Here is an 18458-nt window from a genome sequence, read left to right on the forward strand (position 1 = left end):
GTCCTTTCGAAGCAGGTTTGATCCCCAGGGCTGTAGTTTCCAATGGCGCAAAAAGGCGCAAACTCAGAGTCCTGGCCTTTGGAAAGGCACTTCCAAATCTTCAGCGCAGACAGACACTTCTGATTCTCTTCAGTTTCAAGCAGCAGATCGGGAGGGCTCTGCCCCTCTCAGATACTTATTCCAAGTTCTCTGGGTCATGCAGGAGGTCACTTCTGACCAATGGGAGCAGGGTAGCTCCTCAAAGTTATGACCACATCCTGTAGAGTGTGGCATTATTTTTCCCCAGAGTACATCCAATCGTCCAAATCCATAATGGCTGATTTTCCAGCAAGGAGGTAAGAGCTGGCTAAACACACCCCCTGGGATGGCTCATTTCCATAGACTCTCGCCCTACCATCTGCACATACCTCCCCTAATCCTAGGTCTGGTGGGGGTCAAAAGTGTAAAGTGGAAACTAACACTGTGGCCATCCCTCTGCCTTTGAAGACCACAGTTTACGACTCCTCCCCCTGGCCTGGCATTCCTATGAACAGCACACTGCCCTCCCAGCAGAGCTGGTCAACCCCAGGGGCTCTTTATCACCTCTTCAAGGCAGCCTGGCTAATCCACCTAACTCTGACCAATCAGGGCAGACCACTGGAAGGCTGGATTTGGACTTACAAACAAGAAAGTCTCATAACTTCTTGTATGTACACTTTAGGAGAAATTCAACAATATGATATTGTTGGATTTTTAATACCATTCTGGGAAGTCTTTGTATGGCCTTTCTATCCCTCTCCCATCAAGAGTTATTAATCAATAACTTTCTTCCATGTTAACCTATGCAACTGGGGATTTGCAATGGGAAAAATGACTTGGGCCATTTTTCCAGCACCAGGACTTACAAAAGGCAAATGCTACTTACCAGTGTGCATCTGTTCTTGGCATGTAGAGCTGCAGATCTACACACTGTGCATAGATCGCCATCTGGTGTTGGGCCCGGATGTTTGCAGTTGTTTTTCGTTTTGGAAAGTCTTTGGAAGTCACGAGGTCAGTGACTCCTCCTTTGGATCGTATTGCGCATGGGCTTCGGCTCCATCCTCAGATTGTTTTCCGCCAGAAGGGAAATTATGGAGCGTAGTAATAAACAGTGAAAATGCCCATGTGTGTGTTATCTAAATAAGATAAACTGGAACAGATAAAGGTAGCCGGGGGGGCGGGCGTGTGTAGATCTGCAGCTCTACATGCCAAGAACAGATGCATACTGGTAAGTAGCATTTGCCGTTCGAGGCATATGAGCTGCAGATTACACACTGTTCATAGATTGTATAGCAGTTCCCATCCCTAGCGGCCACCACCAGTATCTGTTGCAGTGGTTTGAAACAATGTTTTGAGTACAGCCTGGCCCACACTAGCTTGTTGCTTAGTTTGCACATCTACACAATAGTGTTTAGTGAAAGTGTGCGGTGTTGACCATGTAGCTGCTTTGCAGATATCATCTAAGGGGATGTTCCCTAAGAATGCCATGGAAGCCCCTATCTTACGTGTAGAGTGGGCTTTAGGGGGAACAGATAGCGTTTGTTTTGCTTTGTGATAGCAAATCTGAATGCATTTGACAATCCCCCTAGCTATCCCAGATTTGGAGATGGGGTTGCCTTTATGTGGTGGTGACAAGGAAACAAACAGTGGTTTGGTCTTACGAAAGGGTTGTGTTCTCTTGATGTAGTAAAGTAAGGCTCGTTTGACATCTAGTGTGTGTAGAGCTCTTTCTGCAATGGTCTGTGGTTGCGAGAAGAATACTGGTAGTTCCACAGATTGGTTTAGGTGAAAGGGACTAATGACTTTAGGGAGGAATTTTGGATTAGTACGTAGAACAACCTTATTATGGTGCATTTGCAGAAAAGGTTCTTGAATGGTGAGTGCTTGTATTTCACTGACCCTTCTGAGGGAAGTGATGGCTACAAGAAATGCAGTTTTCCATGTTAGGAATTGAAGTTCACATTTGTGTAGAGGTTCAAACGGAGGCCCCATTAGTCTTGTGAGAACGATGTTTAGGTTCCACACAGGTGAGGGTGGCACTCTGGGGGGAATTATTCTTTTGAGGCCTTCCATGAATGCTTTTATGGCAGGTACTCTAAAGAGTGATAGGTGCTGCCTGTTTTGTAGGTAGGCTGCTATGGCTGCAAGGTGCAGTCTAATAGATGTGTAGGCTAGATTGCATCTTTGTAGGTGTAGTAAATAGCCTAGGATGTGTTGAATGAACACATCTAGGGGATTGAAGTTATTGTTGTGACAATAGACCACAAAACGTTTCCACTTGGCTGCGTAGCAAGCTCTAGTGGTAGGTCGCCTAGCTTCTCTAATGACGTTCATACAGTCAGGGGGAAGATTTAGATAACCGAATTCTAGGATTTCAGGAGCCAGATCGCAAGGTTGAGCTGAGTTGGGTCCAGGTGCCTGATCTCTCAATGGTTCTGGGTTAAGAGGCATGGAGAGAGGTGTAACTTTTGGTGCGGTACTACAGATAGTTCCAGCAGTGTGGTGTACCACGGTTGTCTGGCCCAAGTTGGAGCTACTAGGATTAGTGTGAAGGAATGTTGTTGTAGTTTGCGCACCACTAATGGAATGAGTGGGAGAGGCGGAAAAGCGTACGCAAATCTGCACGACCAGTTCATCCATATCGTATTGCCTTTGGACGATGGTTGTGGATACCTGGCGGCGAAGCTTGGGCATTTGGCGTTTTCGTGGGTGGCGAAGAGGTCTATCTGTGGATAGCCCCACATTTGAAAGTACAGGTGAAGAACTTGTGGATGGAGTTCCCACGCGTGGATCTGTTGTGTTTGTCTGCTCAGCAGATCTGCCATAGTGTTTTGGACTCATGGAATATGTTGGGCTAGGAGAAAGATTTTTTGGGGTATGGCCCATCTCCATATGCTCTGTGCTAGCTGAGAGAGCTGCGGAGAGTGTGTGCCGCCTTGTTTTTGTATATAGTACATGGCTGTCATGTTGTCGATGCGGACTAAGACGGCCTTGCCTGAGACATGCGTTTGAAAAGCCTTTAGGGCTAAGAATGTGGCTAGTAACTCCAGATGGTTGATGTGGAGTAATTTTTGTTGAGGCGTCCATCTGCCCTGCATGGTGTGATGTAGTAGGTGAGCTCCCCAGCCGGAGAGCGATGCGTCCGCTGTCAGTACTATCTGAGGAACCGGTTCAAGGAACGGTCGCCCTTTGGAAAGGTTTGTGGTGGTCCACCACTGCAGAGAGCGATGGGCACGACCGTCTACCAACACCAGATCTGTCAATTGACCCTGGGCCTGGTTCCATTGGCGCGCTAAGCACTCTTGGAGAGGACGCATCTGGAGTCTTGCGTGAGGTACTATGAATATGCAGGAGGCCATCATTCCTATAAGTTGCATGAACACTCGAGCTGGAAGAGAGTGTTCCGGTTGAAATTGAAATCTGGCAGGACTGGGATAGGCTAGCGCTTTTGAGGTGTCTATGGTGGCACCGAGGTATTGTTTTACGTGGGACGGCTGCAGATGGGACTTCATGTGATTTACTGTGAAGCCCAGGTCGTGAAGTAGTTGGATAGTGGCGCGAGTGTGTTGTACACACTGGTTGTATGAGCTGGCTTTTATGAGCCAGTCGTCTAGGTATGGGAAGACATGAATGTGCTGTCTTCGCAGATGTGCTGCCACTACCGCTAGGCACTTGGTAAACACCCGTGGTGCTGTGGTGACTCCGAATGGGAGCACTTTGAATTGATAGTGTTGACCGTCCACTACAAATCTGAGAAACTTTCTGTGAGCGTTGTGAACAGGAATGTGGAAATAGGCGTCCTTGCGGTCTAAGGTGGCAAGAAAGTCGTTTTGGGAGAGCAGGGGAAGTACCTGCTGGAGTGTGACCATGTGAAAATGGTCTGAGTGGATATAGTGATTTAGGGGTCTGAGGTCTAGGATGGGCCTTAGAGTGTCATCCTTTTTGGTATGAGAAAATATAGGGAGTAAACGCCCATATTTTGTTGGTGGGTGGGAACTAGCTCTATCACACTCTTTTGTAGGAGGGAGATTAGCTCCTGCTTTAGTAGTGACAAATGTTCCTGTGACATTGGGCGTTGTTTGGGTGGAATGTTTGGGGGGGTAGATGTTAGTTCGAGGCAGTAGCCTGACCGAATTATTTGTGTTACCCATTTGTCTGAGGTGATAGTAGTCCAGACAGGATGGAAATTGTGGAGTCTGCCCCCGACCGAAGTGGGATGGTCTGGGGGGAGTGGAGGGAAGTCATTGGGTAGGGGTGGAGGCAGAGCGGGAGGTATTACTCTTGCCTCTGCCTTTATTATTGTTGCCCCTGTAGCCGCCTCTTTGGTAACCCCTTGTGAAGGTGGATTGGGTAGGGGCTTTATAGGAAGTAGAAGCGGTGTCGGAGGAGTAGCCTCTGGAGGTGCTTCGAAAGGAAGAGCGGCGAAAGGAGCTCCTGGGAGGGTGCGACTGTAAGGCTCCCATAGACTTCGCCGTATCTATGTCTTTTTTAATCTTTTCCAGGGCATAATCAACTTTTGGGCCTAACAGATGTTCCTGGTCAAAGGGATGGTTCAGGATGGAAGCTTGCACCTCTGGTTTGAAACCTGAAATTCAGAGCCAGGCATGCCGACGGAGGAGGACGCTGGTGTTAATTGCCCTAGAGGCGGTGTCAGCTGCATCTAGGGCACAGCGAATGGAGGTGTTGGTGATGGTTTTACCCTCCTGGATTAGCTCATTGGCTCTATTTTTGTATTGGTCAGGGAGGTGTTGCATTATGGCTTCCAGTTCATCATAATGTGCCCTGTCATATCTCACCAAAAGCGCTTGTGTGTGTGCGATGCGCCATATGTTGGCAGCTTGGGATGCAGTGCGCTTGCCAAATGCGTCCAAGAGTTTGGACTCCTTATCAGGTGGTGGTACCTTGCCTGGGAGTTTGCACGCTTTCTTGCAGTGGACACTACTAGGGAGTCTAGTGGTGCTGGCCCTCTGATGTAGGTGGGGTCTGTAGGGGCGGCCTTTCACTTCTTGGCGATGCGAGGGTTGATGACCCTGGCCCTGACCGGGTCTTTAAAGACCTCCGGCGCGTGCTTGATAACGCCTTTAAGCATGGGCAGGATGGAAGAGGCCCTGTGTGTTGTGTCGAAGGTACCTAGGAGGAAGTCCTCCTCCACGGGATCTGTATGGCCATCCACCCCGTGACAGTGTGCAGCCCTATGGAGTAGTTGGTTAAACCCCATTGTGTCTTCCGGGGGGGCTGGTCTTGAAGGGTAAAGATCGTCCTGCGGAATGTTAGGGATGTCTGGAATGTTAGTCATCCCATGGGTCTGGGGAGCCTGTAGGAGTGGGGTCCCCTGTGGGTTGGTCATGGGGCTCGTCCCCGGTGTCATCGTAGACATCGTCATCATCATCATCCTCATCCGGAGAGGGTGTGGGGGAATGATGAGGTGGGGGAGGAGAAGGAGGTATTCTCAAAGGGGAGGTAGCAAAGTCTTTCCTCTTTGGCGGTGGAGCTGGGGCAGGCTTGTCCAGCGGTCTCTTTTTGATGCTGAGCATCAAATGTCCAGTCTTAGGGTCCTTGACAAGTGATTTTTGTAGTGGATAAGGCCGAAATAGTTCTTCAGTGAGTGGCCGATCTGTCGGCGCTGAAAGCGTCGCGGCCGTAGGATTTTTAGTCTTGGAGTCGGCATCAGTTTGTTGTTTTGAACTGTGCGGCTTCGAGATGGCTGGTTGTTTACTCAGCTCTGAGATGACTTTCGGCTTCGAGGTGTCGGTGTTGATGGCTTTGAGTTTTTTGCTCGGCTCCGGGGATGGTGGCGGTACCGAGGAGCTGGTGCTCGTCTTCGGTGCCGAGTGCTTCGGTGTGGAGCTCGGTGCGGAGGAGGAGGACATTTTCTTTTTCGGCGCTGATGCGGAGGAGTGTTTTTTGGCACCAACGGTAGGCTGGCTCGAGCCCGAGCCGCCAGAAGGCTTGAAAGGCTTCTTAACCGGGCCCGAAGGCGAGGTGTGGGAAGCAATGTCTTTGGTCGTGCCTAGGCCCGAGGGCGAAGGCATGACCAAAGTCTTTTTCGATGCCATCGAGGATGTGGGGTGGGGGTGGATGGTAGTACTCATGCCCCTCTGTGCCAGAGTGATGTCCTCGACATCTGAGTAGTCGGCCTCGGAGGCGCTGAGGAGGCCCTCTTCGTGTGTTGTTCTTCTGGAGCATCGACGCCTTCTCCGAAGATGTCGTCTGGGATCGCTGTCGACGAGTGTGCCATGGTTCTTCTCGCCCTTCGGTCTCGAATGGTCTTCTTGGACCGGAAGTATTTGCACGCCGGACAGTCTCGAGCCTCGTGTTCTTGGGAGAGGCAGAGGTTGCACACCTCATAGAGATCGGTGTGGGGAAATTTGGACCCACATCGAGGACACTTCTTGAATGGAGTCCTTTCCATCAGCCAGGACGGGAGCTCGGGTAGACCCGAAGGCATTCGTCGACGACCGGAATCGAAGACTTCGAATGATGAGTCACGTCGAGTATGGAGATCGCGATCGAAAAAAATACCGCGAAAGGGGGGAGGATTGCGCTCCGATCAGAAGAACTGGACACTGTTCAGAATCGGAGCGCGAAGATCACATCCGAGCCCTATGGCGGAAAAAAACAATCCGAGGATGGAGTCGAAGCCCATGTGCAATACGATCCAAAGGAGGAGTCACATACCTCGTGATTTCCAAAGACTTTCCAAAAGGAAAAACAACTGCAAACATCCGGGCCCAACACCAGATGGCGATCTATGCACAGTGTGTAATCTGCAGCTCATATGCCTCGAACACATTTTATAAGTACTTGCCTTATATCTACAGGAACCCCACCCCATGTGCAACTAGGGGAGACTTTAGGGGTTCTGAATCTGTAAAAATATTGCAGATCCTCCCTCCACAGTGCTCCAAGCATCAAAGTTGAATTTGAGCAGCACTGTACCACAATGTGGGGAGTGAAATGTGAAATTTCACTTTACCCAGGCATATAAAAACTAATTTTATAAGGGTGTACCTTAAACATATCTGACCCCCCACCCCTGGGATACCTAGGGGAGACCCTGGGGGTCCCTAATATGCCAAAACATTGTAGGTTATCCATTTTTAAGTGCCCCAAACACCAAATTCGAGTTTGTGCACAATTTACTTTTTAAAAGCAGTCCTGGCACCCAGGGCTGCTTTTAAACTGACCTAAGGCTTCAGCAGTGCACACATGCAAGTGCAAAAAGAGCTGCTGGCTTCTAAACCACCATGCCCCAGGGTACTGGGGACTTCTAGGTAGTTTCAATCTCTCTGCCCTATTATATACTAGGGGCTTATAGGATAGGTCATGTGAATCACAGGGGTACCCCACCATACCATTGTGTACCCAGGTGTATGCAAGTGTTTTAACTGTATTCTAATGTGTTTCCTTCAGCATAGCACTGGCCTTGGGCCTGGTTAGGCAGAGCCCAGAGTCAGTCAGAGTCAGTTACCACCAGCATCAGTCAGCAAAAAGTTGGGGGGTGCCCAGGGCACAGGATGACTTTACAACACCTTCCCTTACCTCTAGGTCATCCCTGCTATGCAAGCCGTCTCGGGGTTAGCGACTGCTGGGGCTACCAACTCGCTGACCCTGTAAGCCCCAAAGAAAGTCTGCGTGAATGCTGCCTGAAAGAGTATGGTTTCGTGCTCAGAGCTGCAGACCCCCCGCCCCCCCCCCCCCCAGGACCCCATCATACGCTGCAGTATGTTAAAATGGATCGGCTGCCTTTGTCTTCCTTTGCTTGCTGCAGCCGGCCCCAACCTCTTAATGCCATTTTGTAGTGGAAGGCCCTAGTTGGATCCTCCCATGTTGTTGTCTTTGTGTAATATGCTACTGCGTTTAGGTGTGTCTGGGCAAACTTCTTAGTTTTGCCCGACCCGAACGCCCACTCCATAAAGCTTAAGACTGCCTCCTGCCTTGCCTGCCGTCTGTTTACTGGCCCTGTCCTCGCTATGAACGTCTCCCAGCACTTACGGTAGTGTTTCTCTGTTTTCGGGGCCAGCACGTTGTCCAGCATCGTCTTCAGCCCACGTCCACACATACCCAAGCCTCTTACGACACCAGGGTCAGCCCACGGTCCAAGTCTGGGACGAGCTCTTGGAATTTCACCCACTGAAAATGATAATTGGCATCGGCAACTGAGTTGTCTACCCCAGAGAGGTATCTTGCCCTCAGCGTGATATTTGCCCTCAGCTGGCAGTCGACCAGCTTACGCAGCAGGTTGGCCACAGCCGGGCCTTTTGTTGATGTGGAAAGCCACCACAATTGGGAATAATTCCAATAAGGATATGTTGGCAGTGATCCCTGCCTCATGCCAGGATGGTGGCCAGCCCCCCGCTGTCCATGCCTTTCCTAGGATGGCCCCAAAACTGAGCCCCCCAGCCAAGTCTGTGTAGAGCTCCAGTTGGTTTGCCTCCACCCACGGTTCACGGCACATGAGGGTGCCATTGAAATTTGTCAGAAAGCTCTCCCACTGCCTCAAGTCTTCCTTCACCCCTTGTGTTATGCGGACCCTGTAAGGAAGTGACCTCTTTCTGCATGGTATGCCCCCACTTTTTGCTGAATCGCTGATGTTCTTTGACTGAGTGCGCCCTGGGCTTCTGCTAATCAGGTACCCAGGGCCTATGTTCCTTCCCTAAGTCTGCATTGAAGCCTAAACCCAATTGGCATCTCTGGCCACAGGTGGCCCCTGGTAATGTTACCACAGGTACCCAGAACACTGTGACCAGGGAAGGCTCCTAAGGGCTGAAGGACTTAATGTGCCACCCTTAGAGGCCCTGCACCTTTTCACACAAACACACACTGCCCTTGCAGGCTGCATGTCTTGGTGCATAACAAAGTGAAGAGTCGACATGGCACACATCCCTGTGTGCCATGCCCACAACCCACTGCCCTGGCTTGGATGAGCCACCCCTCCAGCTGGGTGTACTATTCCAGTGGTGAGGGTACAGGTGCATGAGCCCTGTACCCCTACAGTGCCCAAGTCCATTCTTGGGCATTGTAAGTGCAGTGCTGTCATTAAGAGTATATGGTGCTAGGAGTTTGTCATTATGCACTCCACAGTACCATAATGGCTACACTGAAAACTAGAAAGTTTGGTATCAAACTTCTCTGCACATTAAACCCACACTGATGCCAGTGTGGGATTCAATGTAAAATGCACGACAGAGGGCATCATGCCCCCTGAAACTCGACCAACTCCCAGTGACCTGACTGAGTGGCTGCACAGGGTGTCACCACCAGACATGTTTCTGGACCCCTGGGTCGAGAGCTTGCTGCTCTCGGGGGTCTGAAACAATGCATATCCTGGGACGAGGTGCCAAGCCGTCTCCCCCAGGATGGGCAGGGTTCACGAAGGAGAAGCTTCAAAGGCATGCCGCCTTCGTGAGCTTCTCCAGACCACTTGCTGTACTCCGCAACTGGTCCCCACTGGTTCTACCCCCCACTTTGGGCAGGAGACCTGGCGGGAAAAACAAAGTGAGCAAGAGAGGTGAGCCCACCTCTGCCAACTCCACCCCTAAGGTGGGGGAGGCGAAGCGAAGCACAACCTCGAGTCCCCGCCATCTTGAGGATGGAGGAACCCAGCCAACCAGGCACAGGCTCCTGCCCCCCTCCCACTGGAGAGTGGCAGAATAGGGGGTTTACCCACCCCAGGGAAGGGACCCATTGGTCCCTGCCCTTCACCTACCTGTAATGCCCCTAAACACCCTGAACCTTCCTTCCTCAGATCCAGAAACGACAAGAAAGAAGATAAGAAGAAGGACCGAAGAGCTGTGAAGAGCTAAAAAGAGGACGGCACTCACTGACTTGGCCCCAGCCCTACCGGCCTGTCTCCCCTCAAACCTGCTCCTGCGAAATCCCAGTGTGACCTGCAGCCAGCAACCTCAACAAACCCGGAGCACCTGCCTGCCTTCACTTCAAAAGACTGTCTCCAGCGAACAGCAGACCTCTTCAACTTGCAACTTCTGGCAGCAGCCGGAGACTGCGAATTCAGCTCACTCTGCATTCACTGAACCCGGCCCGAGCGGAACAAAACCACGAGGAGGTCTCCCTGGCAATTGTGACCCAAGATCCGGAGATCCCAGATCAGCCTTAAGACCCCAGCTGACGCCTGCAGCCTCAATCCATAGGACCCCCTCTACCGCGACCAAGAGTGGGAAAGACTTTCCGACGCCAAAAGGCGGCCTAGCCAATCCAAGACATTCCAGCTTACCCTTGAAGTGGTGGTCGCACCCAGAAGGTCTTCGTCGCCGAGCCTGCAGTGTTTCTTTCGACCGGAGTCTTTCCATTAAAAACAACAGGGCACCCGACCTCGAAATAGCCCCCAGCCCCGGCCGCCCTAGTGCTGCTGAGGGTGCACCTTTTGTGCCACCAACCAGAGTCCCCCATTGGATAACATTGGGCCTCAACACTCTGCACCCGGCCGCCCTAGTGCCACTGATGGTGTAACTAGAGTGCTTCACTGACCCTGGGGGACCCCCGAGTCTAGCCTCAGAACCTTACCTCCCACAGTCGATAACTTACCTTTGAACCGATAACCTGTTTTTCCTCCATAGGTTAACATTGACAATTTTCTTCTAAAAAGTTTCTAAGTGTGGAGTTTTGAAATCTAAAAATATTCTTTAGAAATCGCACAAATAACCAAAATGTATTTACTTACCTGTTTGCAGGAAATGTCCCAGTGCTGAATCTAGGTATCCAGCACGGAGTTAGAAAAGTAACGTAAAGAGTAACTTACCTGTAATTTACTGAAAAAGCCTATTCATTTCAATGTACTGGATTTGCTAAGTGTTGCAACCTGCTGCATCCCCTATACATCAAACAAAGTACAAGTTCTATTGCATTTTCAAACTGTTCTACAAGCAGCAACTTATTACTGTAAAGTATTTAATGCTTACCTGTGCCAGGCTTTCTTGGTTCTAAAAATAAAACAACAGTATATTTTGTATACAAAAAACGATTGGCCTAGAGTTCAGTCCTTGAGTGTGTGAGGCCATTTGCTGACTGAGTGTGTACAACAAATGCTTTACACTGTCCTCTGATACTGCCTTACTGCTCGACCAAGCTACCACTTTAGAGAGTAAGGTTCTATCTAACTTTAACCTCTGCCTACCTTTGGGGTTCGACTGGACTCTGTGCACATTAGAACTCATTTTGGTGTAGTATATATAGAGCCAGTTTCCTACAGACGCTGTGGTGCTTCTGTATCATGCCCCTGGTCATCCAAGCCAGGCGCCTAGCAAAAGCGCGCCCTGCAGGGATTATCCTTGTGGCAAAGTTCAACTTCCTCAGCAGCTGCTGCGCTTCGCCGAGCGTCGCCTTCCTTTGCTGCCTCAATCTGCCAATGATTCCTTTTAGGTCCTTTACTTTATCTGGCGGCAGTTTGCAAGTCCCGGCCACTGAGTCCAGCTCTATCCTGAGGAAGGACAGCTTAGTGGTCAGGCCCTCTGTCTTGTCCTGAGCGAAGGGCATACCCAATTCTTTAGCCAGAGCCATGAAGCTGTGCTGTAGGTTAGCGCAATTCCCTGTGCATGCCCTGCCGATAAAAAGGAAGTAATCTAAATAGTGGACACGCCCCCCCCCCTTTCGAGCGCGCTTCCCTAGTTCCCATTCCAGGAACCCGCTGAAAGCCTCAAAGTATGTACATGATATCGAGCAACCCATAGGTAAGCATTTGTCGTAATAGTATTGTCCGTCCAAATGGAAACCTAGCAAATGGTATCTGTCTGGGTGTACTGGCAAGAGGTGGAAAGCTGACTAGGTCTGTCTTCGCCAGCCGGGCCCCACCCCCTCCTCTTCTGTCTTATCAAGTCCACCGCATCGTCAACTGACGTGTAGGCTACTGCGTACTCCTCCTGGTCCAACCAGTCGTTAATGGAGTTGCCTGGGGGTGGGACAAGTGATGTATTAACCTGAATTTGCCGGCCTTTTTTTGGGTACCACACCGAGCGGTGATAGCACCAGGTCTTGCACGGGGGGACGGGGTGGGGGGTGTAAGGGCCGGCCACACTCCCCAGCTGAACTTCTTACATTACCTTCTGCCTTGCCACCCCTGGGTTGTCGCTTACTGATTTCAGGTTCCGGCTTTCCCAGGCTCCTCCGGGACCTTTGTACGGGATTAAAAAAACCTTGTGTGAAACCTTCTGCTAGCCGCTGTTTGTCTGTCACCTTGGGATATTGTCTCAACAAATATAACAGCCTGCCTATTTTAGTGGGTGTTGGTAGCGGCTGCCCCCCGCCCGTCCCCCTGCTGCCCCCGCCGGGTAACTTCCCTCGCATGCATGCTTGAACCTGCAAGCGGCCCCCAACCTACATTCGTCCTTATCAAACTTCCAGCACGATTTACCTGATTTGTTACTGCCCTGGTTTTTCCCTTTGAAACCTTGTCCTTTCCCGACATATTTCCCTTTACTCCTGTAGGGACAAAAAGTGTGCTCTTTTGTGGAGACCCTCCTCCCTGGCCGCCACCATGTGCGTCATGAACCCTTCCATGTCCTGACAGTCCCACTCCATTATTGGCCATACCTGCATTTTTCCCTGAAACCCTCATTGTATTTCAACGATGCATCACCTTGATATTGGTTACTGCGCCTCGTGCACTTTTTGCTCATACAAAATTAGTGCTGCTGCACTCTGGGAACTTTTCTATTGAATCACACACCAAGGTCCTAAATGCTTTCAGCCACTGATCTCTCTACTCTGTGCTTGCGACGGTCCCTCCTGTCGTCATCCTTCTTGTCCTGTGTTGTGAGGTCTAAACCCGCCTGGCGCACCTCCAGCAGCGAGACTCAGAGCACCAGCGATGCACGTCCAACCGGGATGGCGGAAGAAAGCAATCCAACCATGGAGCCGATGCCCATGCAAATTACTAGTCATAGGAGGAGTCGCTATACCTTGTGACTCAAAAGACTTCTTTGAAGCCAAACAAGTTGTACTTGTCCAAGCCCAACACTCGATAGCAAGATTATAAAGAGCCTGGTAGCTAGGGCTACACATGCCATGAACAATGTGTTCTGCACAAGAATACTTCCTATTGAATCTACGAGTTTGGGGCTTTCAGGCTCACAATGAAGTGCCTCTTTGGAATGGGCTGAAAAAAGACCGAGGAAAGCTGGTCGATGTCTGTTACCCTTACCATCTCAACCTTCACAGCGTTCCTGAAACTCAAGAGTTTTAATAAGTGTCCCACACTGGTTTTGACATCTATCTTCCTGGAGGTAAGGTCTTTCACAGACAGGTTCCTGAATGTTAAAGGGGAATGACAGAGACAATGACTCATGTTTGTTTAGACCCCCCTTAGTAAGATAGGGTCAACTGCTACCTCTAACCGCACACAGGCTTTTCAGCAGAATGCGACCAATAGTGCCTAGCAAGAAGCTCACGTCCCAGGTTTCCACACTCCACGGAGAACGCTTCCTGTAGACTTCCATGTCCTGGACATTTCCTTTCACACATGGAATCGCTTGAACATTTGACTCTTAAGGGCCCATAACACACATGGAACTTAAGGAGCTTTCACTTGCTACAGGACGGGCACTGCCATGAAGCAAAGGCACACATTTCTCAGTTACACAAGAATCAAATAAATGATATTATGATAAAAAGTGGTGAATGGTGCTCAAGGGGATTGGGCATCCTAACTCAAAATATTGGAAACATCAACTAGTGAACTGAAGGGCAGCGGCCCAGATAGTCGAACATGCAGCAGCTGTGCAGGTATGAGCTGCCTATTAAGGTACTTTACCTTAATTTGTTTACTTTTTAAGAAAGAGTTAAAAAGCCTCACATGCTGCGGACACTTATGGGAATGTTTTTAACATAAAATAGTCTAATTAAAGAAAGAAATAAAGAGATAAAACATGCCTAGACAGATGTATGACCACTCCCCAAAACATCTTTCTTACAGTGTTCAGGAAGTATCGGTGAAGTACGCAGCGTTCATGAATGTCAAGGAAGAAGCCATCATGGAGGAGCAGTGGATAGACATGACGGGTGCGTGCACTATCCGCTCCCAACACGGGATCTTCTTACCTTGGCAGAGTTCTTTAGCTGGTAGACTGCAGGGTCATCGCCAGACTTGCCCGCAGCCGCCTTCGTCGCACTGATGAGGTCTCCCAGAGCCTTGGCCACATCTTTCACTGCATTGATCAGGACTACCTAGAATGCAAGATGTTGAAGCCGAGATCAAACGCTGTGCATGGAAAGGTTTAATGAAGGAGTCATAGAACTGACCAGAGAAGGAGAAAGTCATCTGCTGTCTACACATGTTCCTGCTAGAACAAAGGTGCCTTTAGTGTTTGAAAAAGGAAAGCATGGAAGAAAGGCAAACATTTTCAACAAATTCAACACTCAGGCTTCACACAAGGGAAACATGTTCCTGAATAATGTTCTGAATAAGATGTAGAGGTAGACACTTAGAGTGGGTTCCTTTCATGTAGTTCTAAAATTTGAAAATATTCTAATGTCAGAGGCAGTCTGCAACCACGTTTGCCAAGCACAACATACTGCTTGATATGCAATGTACAAATCTACCATTACAACCTCCTCATGCTAGTCCAGAAGCAGAACACGCCCTACGTGGATGTGCTTGAAGGCCTTAGCCTCATCCATGCCAACCGTGCATGAGCGGCAGGTTTCTCTTGATGGTATGCCATGCATGCTGGAGCTCCGTGCCTATCTGACGGTATGCCATGCATGCTGGAGCTGCGTGTCTTTCTTGATGGTATGCCATGCATGCTGGAGCTGCGTGTCTTTCTTGATGGTATGCCATGCATGCTGGAGCTGCGTGCCTCTCTGATGGTATGCCATGCATGCTGGAGCTGCGTGCCTCTCTGATGGTATGCCATGCATGCTGGAGCTGCGTGCCTCTCTGATGGTATGCCATGCGTGCTGGAGCTGCGTGTCTGTCTTGATGGTATGCCATGCATGCTGGAGCTGCGTGCCTCTCTGATGGTATGCCATACATGCTGGAGCTGCGTGTCTGTCTTGATGGCATGCCATGCATGCTGGAGCTGGGTGCCTCTCTGATGGTGTGCTGGAGCTGCGTGTCTTTCTTGATGTTATGCCATGCATGCTGAAGCTGCGTGTCTCTCTATGGTATGCCATGCGTGGTGCAGCTGCGTGTCTTTCTTGATGGTATGCCATGTGTGGTGCAGCTGCGTGTCTTTCTTGATGGTATGCCATGCGTGGTGCAGCTGTGTGTCTTTCTTGATGGTATGCCATGCGTGGTGCAGCTGCGTGTCTCTCTTGATGGTATGCCATGCGTGGGGCAGCTGCGTGTCTTTCTTGGTATGCCATGCGTGCTGGAGCTGCGTGTCTCTCTTGATGGTATGGTATGCCATGCGTGGTGCAGCTGCGTGTCTTTTTTGATGGTATGCCATGCGTGGTGTAGCTCCATGTCTTTCTTGATGGTATGCCATGCGTGGTGCAGCTGCGTGTCTTTCTTGATGGTATGCCATGCGTGGTGTAGCTCCATGTCTTTCTTGATGATATGCCATGCGTGCTGGAGCTGCGTGTCTTTCTTGATGGTATGCCATGCGTGGTGCAGCTGCATGTTTTTCTTGGTGGTATGCCATGCGTGCTTGAGGTGCGTGTCTTTCTTGATGGTATGCCATGCGTGGGGCAGCTCCGTGTCTTTCTTGGTGGTATGCCATGCGTGCTGGAGCTGCGTGTCTTACTTGATGGTATGCCATGCGTGGTGCAGCAGTGTGTCTTTCTTGATGGTATGCCATGTGTGCTGGAGCTGCGTGTCTCTCTTGATGGTATGCCATGCGTGGGGCAGCTGCGTGTCTTTGTTGATGGTATGCCATGCGTGCTGGAGCTGCGTGTCTTTCTTGATGTTATGCCATGCATGCTGAAGCTGCGTGTCTCTCTATGGTATGCCATGCGTGGTGCAGCTGCGTGTCTTTCTTGATGGTATGCCATGCGTGGTGGAGCTGCGTGTTTTTCTTGATGGTATGCCATGCCTGGTGCAGCTGCGTGTCTTTCTTGATGGTATGCCATGTGTGGTGCAGCTGCGTGTCTTTCTTGATGGTATGCCATGCGTGGTGCAGCTGTGTGTCTTTCTTGATGGTATGCCATGCGTGGTGCAGCTGCGTGTCTCTCTTGATGGTATGCCATGCGTGGGGCAGCTGCGTGTCTTTCTTGGTATGCCATGCGTGCTGGAGCTGCGTGTCTCTCTTGATGGTATGCCATGCGTGCTGGAGCTGCGTGTCTCTCTTGATGGTATGCCATGCGTGGTGCAGCTGCGTGTCTTTCTTGATGGTATGCCATGCGTGGTGTAGCTCCATGTCTTTCTTGATGGTATGCCATGCGTGGTGCAGCTGCGTGTCTTTCTTGATGATATGCCATGCGTGCTGGAGCTGCGTGTCTTTCTTGATGGTATGCCATGCGTGGTGCAGCTGCGTGTCTCTCTTGATGGTATGCCATGCATGGTGCAGCTGCATGTTTTTCTTGGTGGTATGCCATGCGTGCTTGAGGTGCGTGTCTTTCGTGATGGTATGCCATGCGTGGGGCAGCTCTGTGTCTTTCTTGGTGGTATGCCATGCGTGCTGGAGCTGCGTGTCTTACTTGATGGTATGCCATGCGTGGTGCAGCTGCGTGTCTCTCTTGATGGTATGCCATGCGTGCTGGAGCTGCGTGTCTTTCTTGATGGCATAGCATGCATTCTGGAGCTGCGTGTCTTTCTTGATGGTAGGTGTGGTGCAGCTGCGTGAAATGAGACCAGTAAAGCAAGGCAGAGAAATAACGAGAGGAAGCCAGTCTGCAGGAAACTGGCCCTCGTAATAAAAAGGATTGAGGTGAGCAGGGAATGGTTGACTTTTGCGAGATCACGGAGGCTCTCCTGGTCACATCAACAGCCTACCATGCAAGGCAAAGCTGGGGGGGTGTGTAAGCAGGTGGCACTGTCTGCAGACATTATGAAATGGATACACGAAGTTTATGATTGTGTAGATTTAGAGGGAGCGACACCAGTCCTCTACAGATTGTGTAGGCTTTCGAATATTTGATGAGAGGAACTGAAGCTGCCAAGTCCTGTTGTCCACTTTCTGCCAAAAGCTTTAACATAACGCATCACCAGTCTTTTAATGACAGAGGAACATCAGCAAATTCTAGCAGAAAAAGGAGACATGGTAGATGACTGGCGGACTCATCTCAAGCACTGTGGTCACAGATGGAGAAGCAGAAGTACAGAGGTGTTGTAGATGTAACCCTACTTCAAAGAGCAAAAGAATAAGAGACTTCTCTTCAGTAGGGACATGTTCCTTACCCTGTAACCATCTGCTCTTAACTTGCAGAGCTGCAAATCTGCATACTCTTGCTATCTACTTCTTGGCGTGGACATTTGCAATTTCTTTTTCAGTCGCACTATCTGTTGGGACCCAGACTACACATCACATCGTTTTTTCCCAGGATGCGTAATGTTCGGTGAGTGTGGTGAAAGAAAGACAGAATAAAGGGATAAAGAGTGCAGTGTGAAGGGATGAATATAGCAAACGTCTTGAATCGCTACTTGCTTCCAGGTAGGTGGATGCGATCCTATGGTGCTACAGGTTACAAACAGATGGTTACAGGGTAGCTGACATATGTTCACAGCCAGGCAGGTCACTCCCCTCGCCACCAGACAGCCCTCCTGTGTGCCCTGAGCCCGCTGCTGCCGCTCAACCTGGTTTGTGCCCGTTTTTCTCTATCACTGCCGGATTACTCCCTCTGTGCCGTCTTCGTAATTACTGTACCGCTTCATTGTGTTCTTCTCAACCCTGCGTGTTCGCATTGTGCCCCTCTGAATCCCCCGCTCGTCCCCAACCTCGTTTTTTTCCCCGCCACTGTGTCCCCTGCGGCCCCTCCCCTGAGCTCCCATTCGCCGCCCCTCTCCCACCTACCAGCTGCTACTCCCTCCCACATCCCCTCAAATGGAGGCCGCGCAGCGGACGCGCGCAGCGGGCGCGCCTATGGCAAACCCGTCTGCGCCTGGACCGCGCCCTGTGCCAGGACCCCTGGCCCCCGCGAACCCCACGACGCCCGCCTCCACTAAGACTCCAGCATCCTCCACGCACTCAACGGCAGACGATCACGAACCTGCTGCCTGGCCGCCCTGAAGCGCACTCAAGGCCCTTCTCCTGTAGGAACTGCAGCTTCACCGGCATCCGGCCCGCCAACCAACCCACCAAAAAACCAAACTTCCTCAGATGCATTCTGCTCAACACCCGCTCTGCACGCAAACACGCCGTCGAACTCTGGGACCTACTCAACACCAACGCACCAGACATCGCCATAGCCATCCCGGAAGGCTACAAGATCACCCGCAAGGACCGCACCAACGGAGGAGGAATTGCCATCGTCCACAGAAACACACTCAAAATCTCGACAGACACCGACAAAACCCTCAGCACTGCTGAACACCTGCACTTCCAGATCCA

The 18458-nt window shown here is 50.6% G+C and overlaps 1 protein-coding gene across 7 annotated transcripts in view; it reads right to left on the reverse strand.

Annotated features, from left to right (window-relative positions):
• Positions 1-18458, reverse strand: part of TLN1 (talin 1) — an 880838-nt gene that overhangs the window by 135668 nt on the left and 726712 nt on the right. For all 7 annotated transcript variants that reach the window (XM_085627686.1, XM_085627681.1, XM_085627685.1 and 4 more), the window contains one exon: positions 14071-14196. In XM_085627686.1, the coding sequence (XP_085483812.1) occupies positions 14071-14196 (126 nt within the window). The remainder of the gene's footprint in view (positions 1-14070; positions 14197-18458) is intronic.

Source organism: Triturus cristatus, chromosome 2_1 (genome assembly GCF_964204655.1).
Source record: "Triturus cristatus chromosome 2_1, aTriCri1.1, whole genome shotgun sequence".
Classification (NCBI taxonomy): domain Eukaryota; kingdom Metazoa; phylum Chordata; class Amphibia; order Caudata; family Salamandridae; genus Triturus; species Triturus cristatus.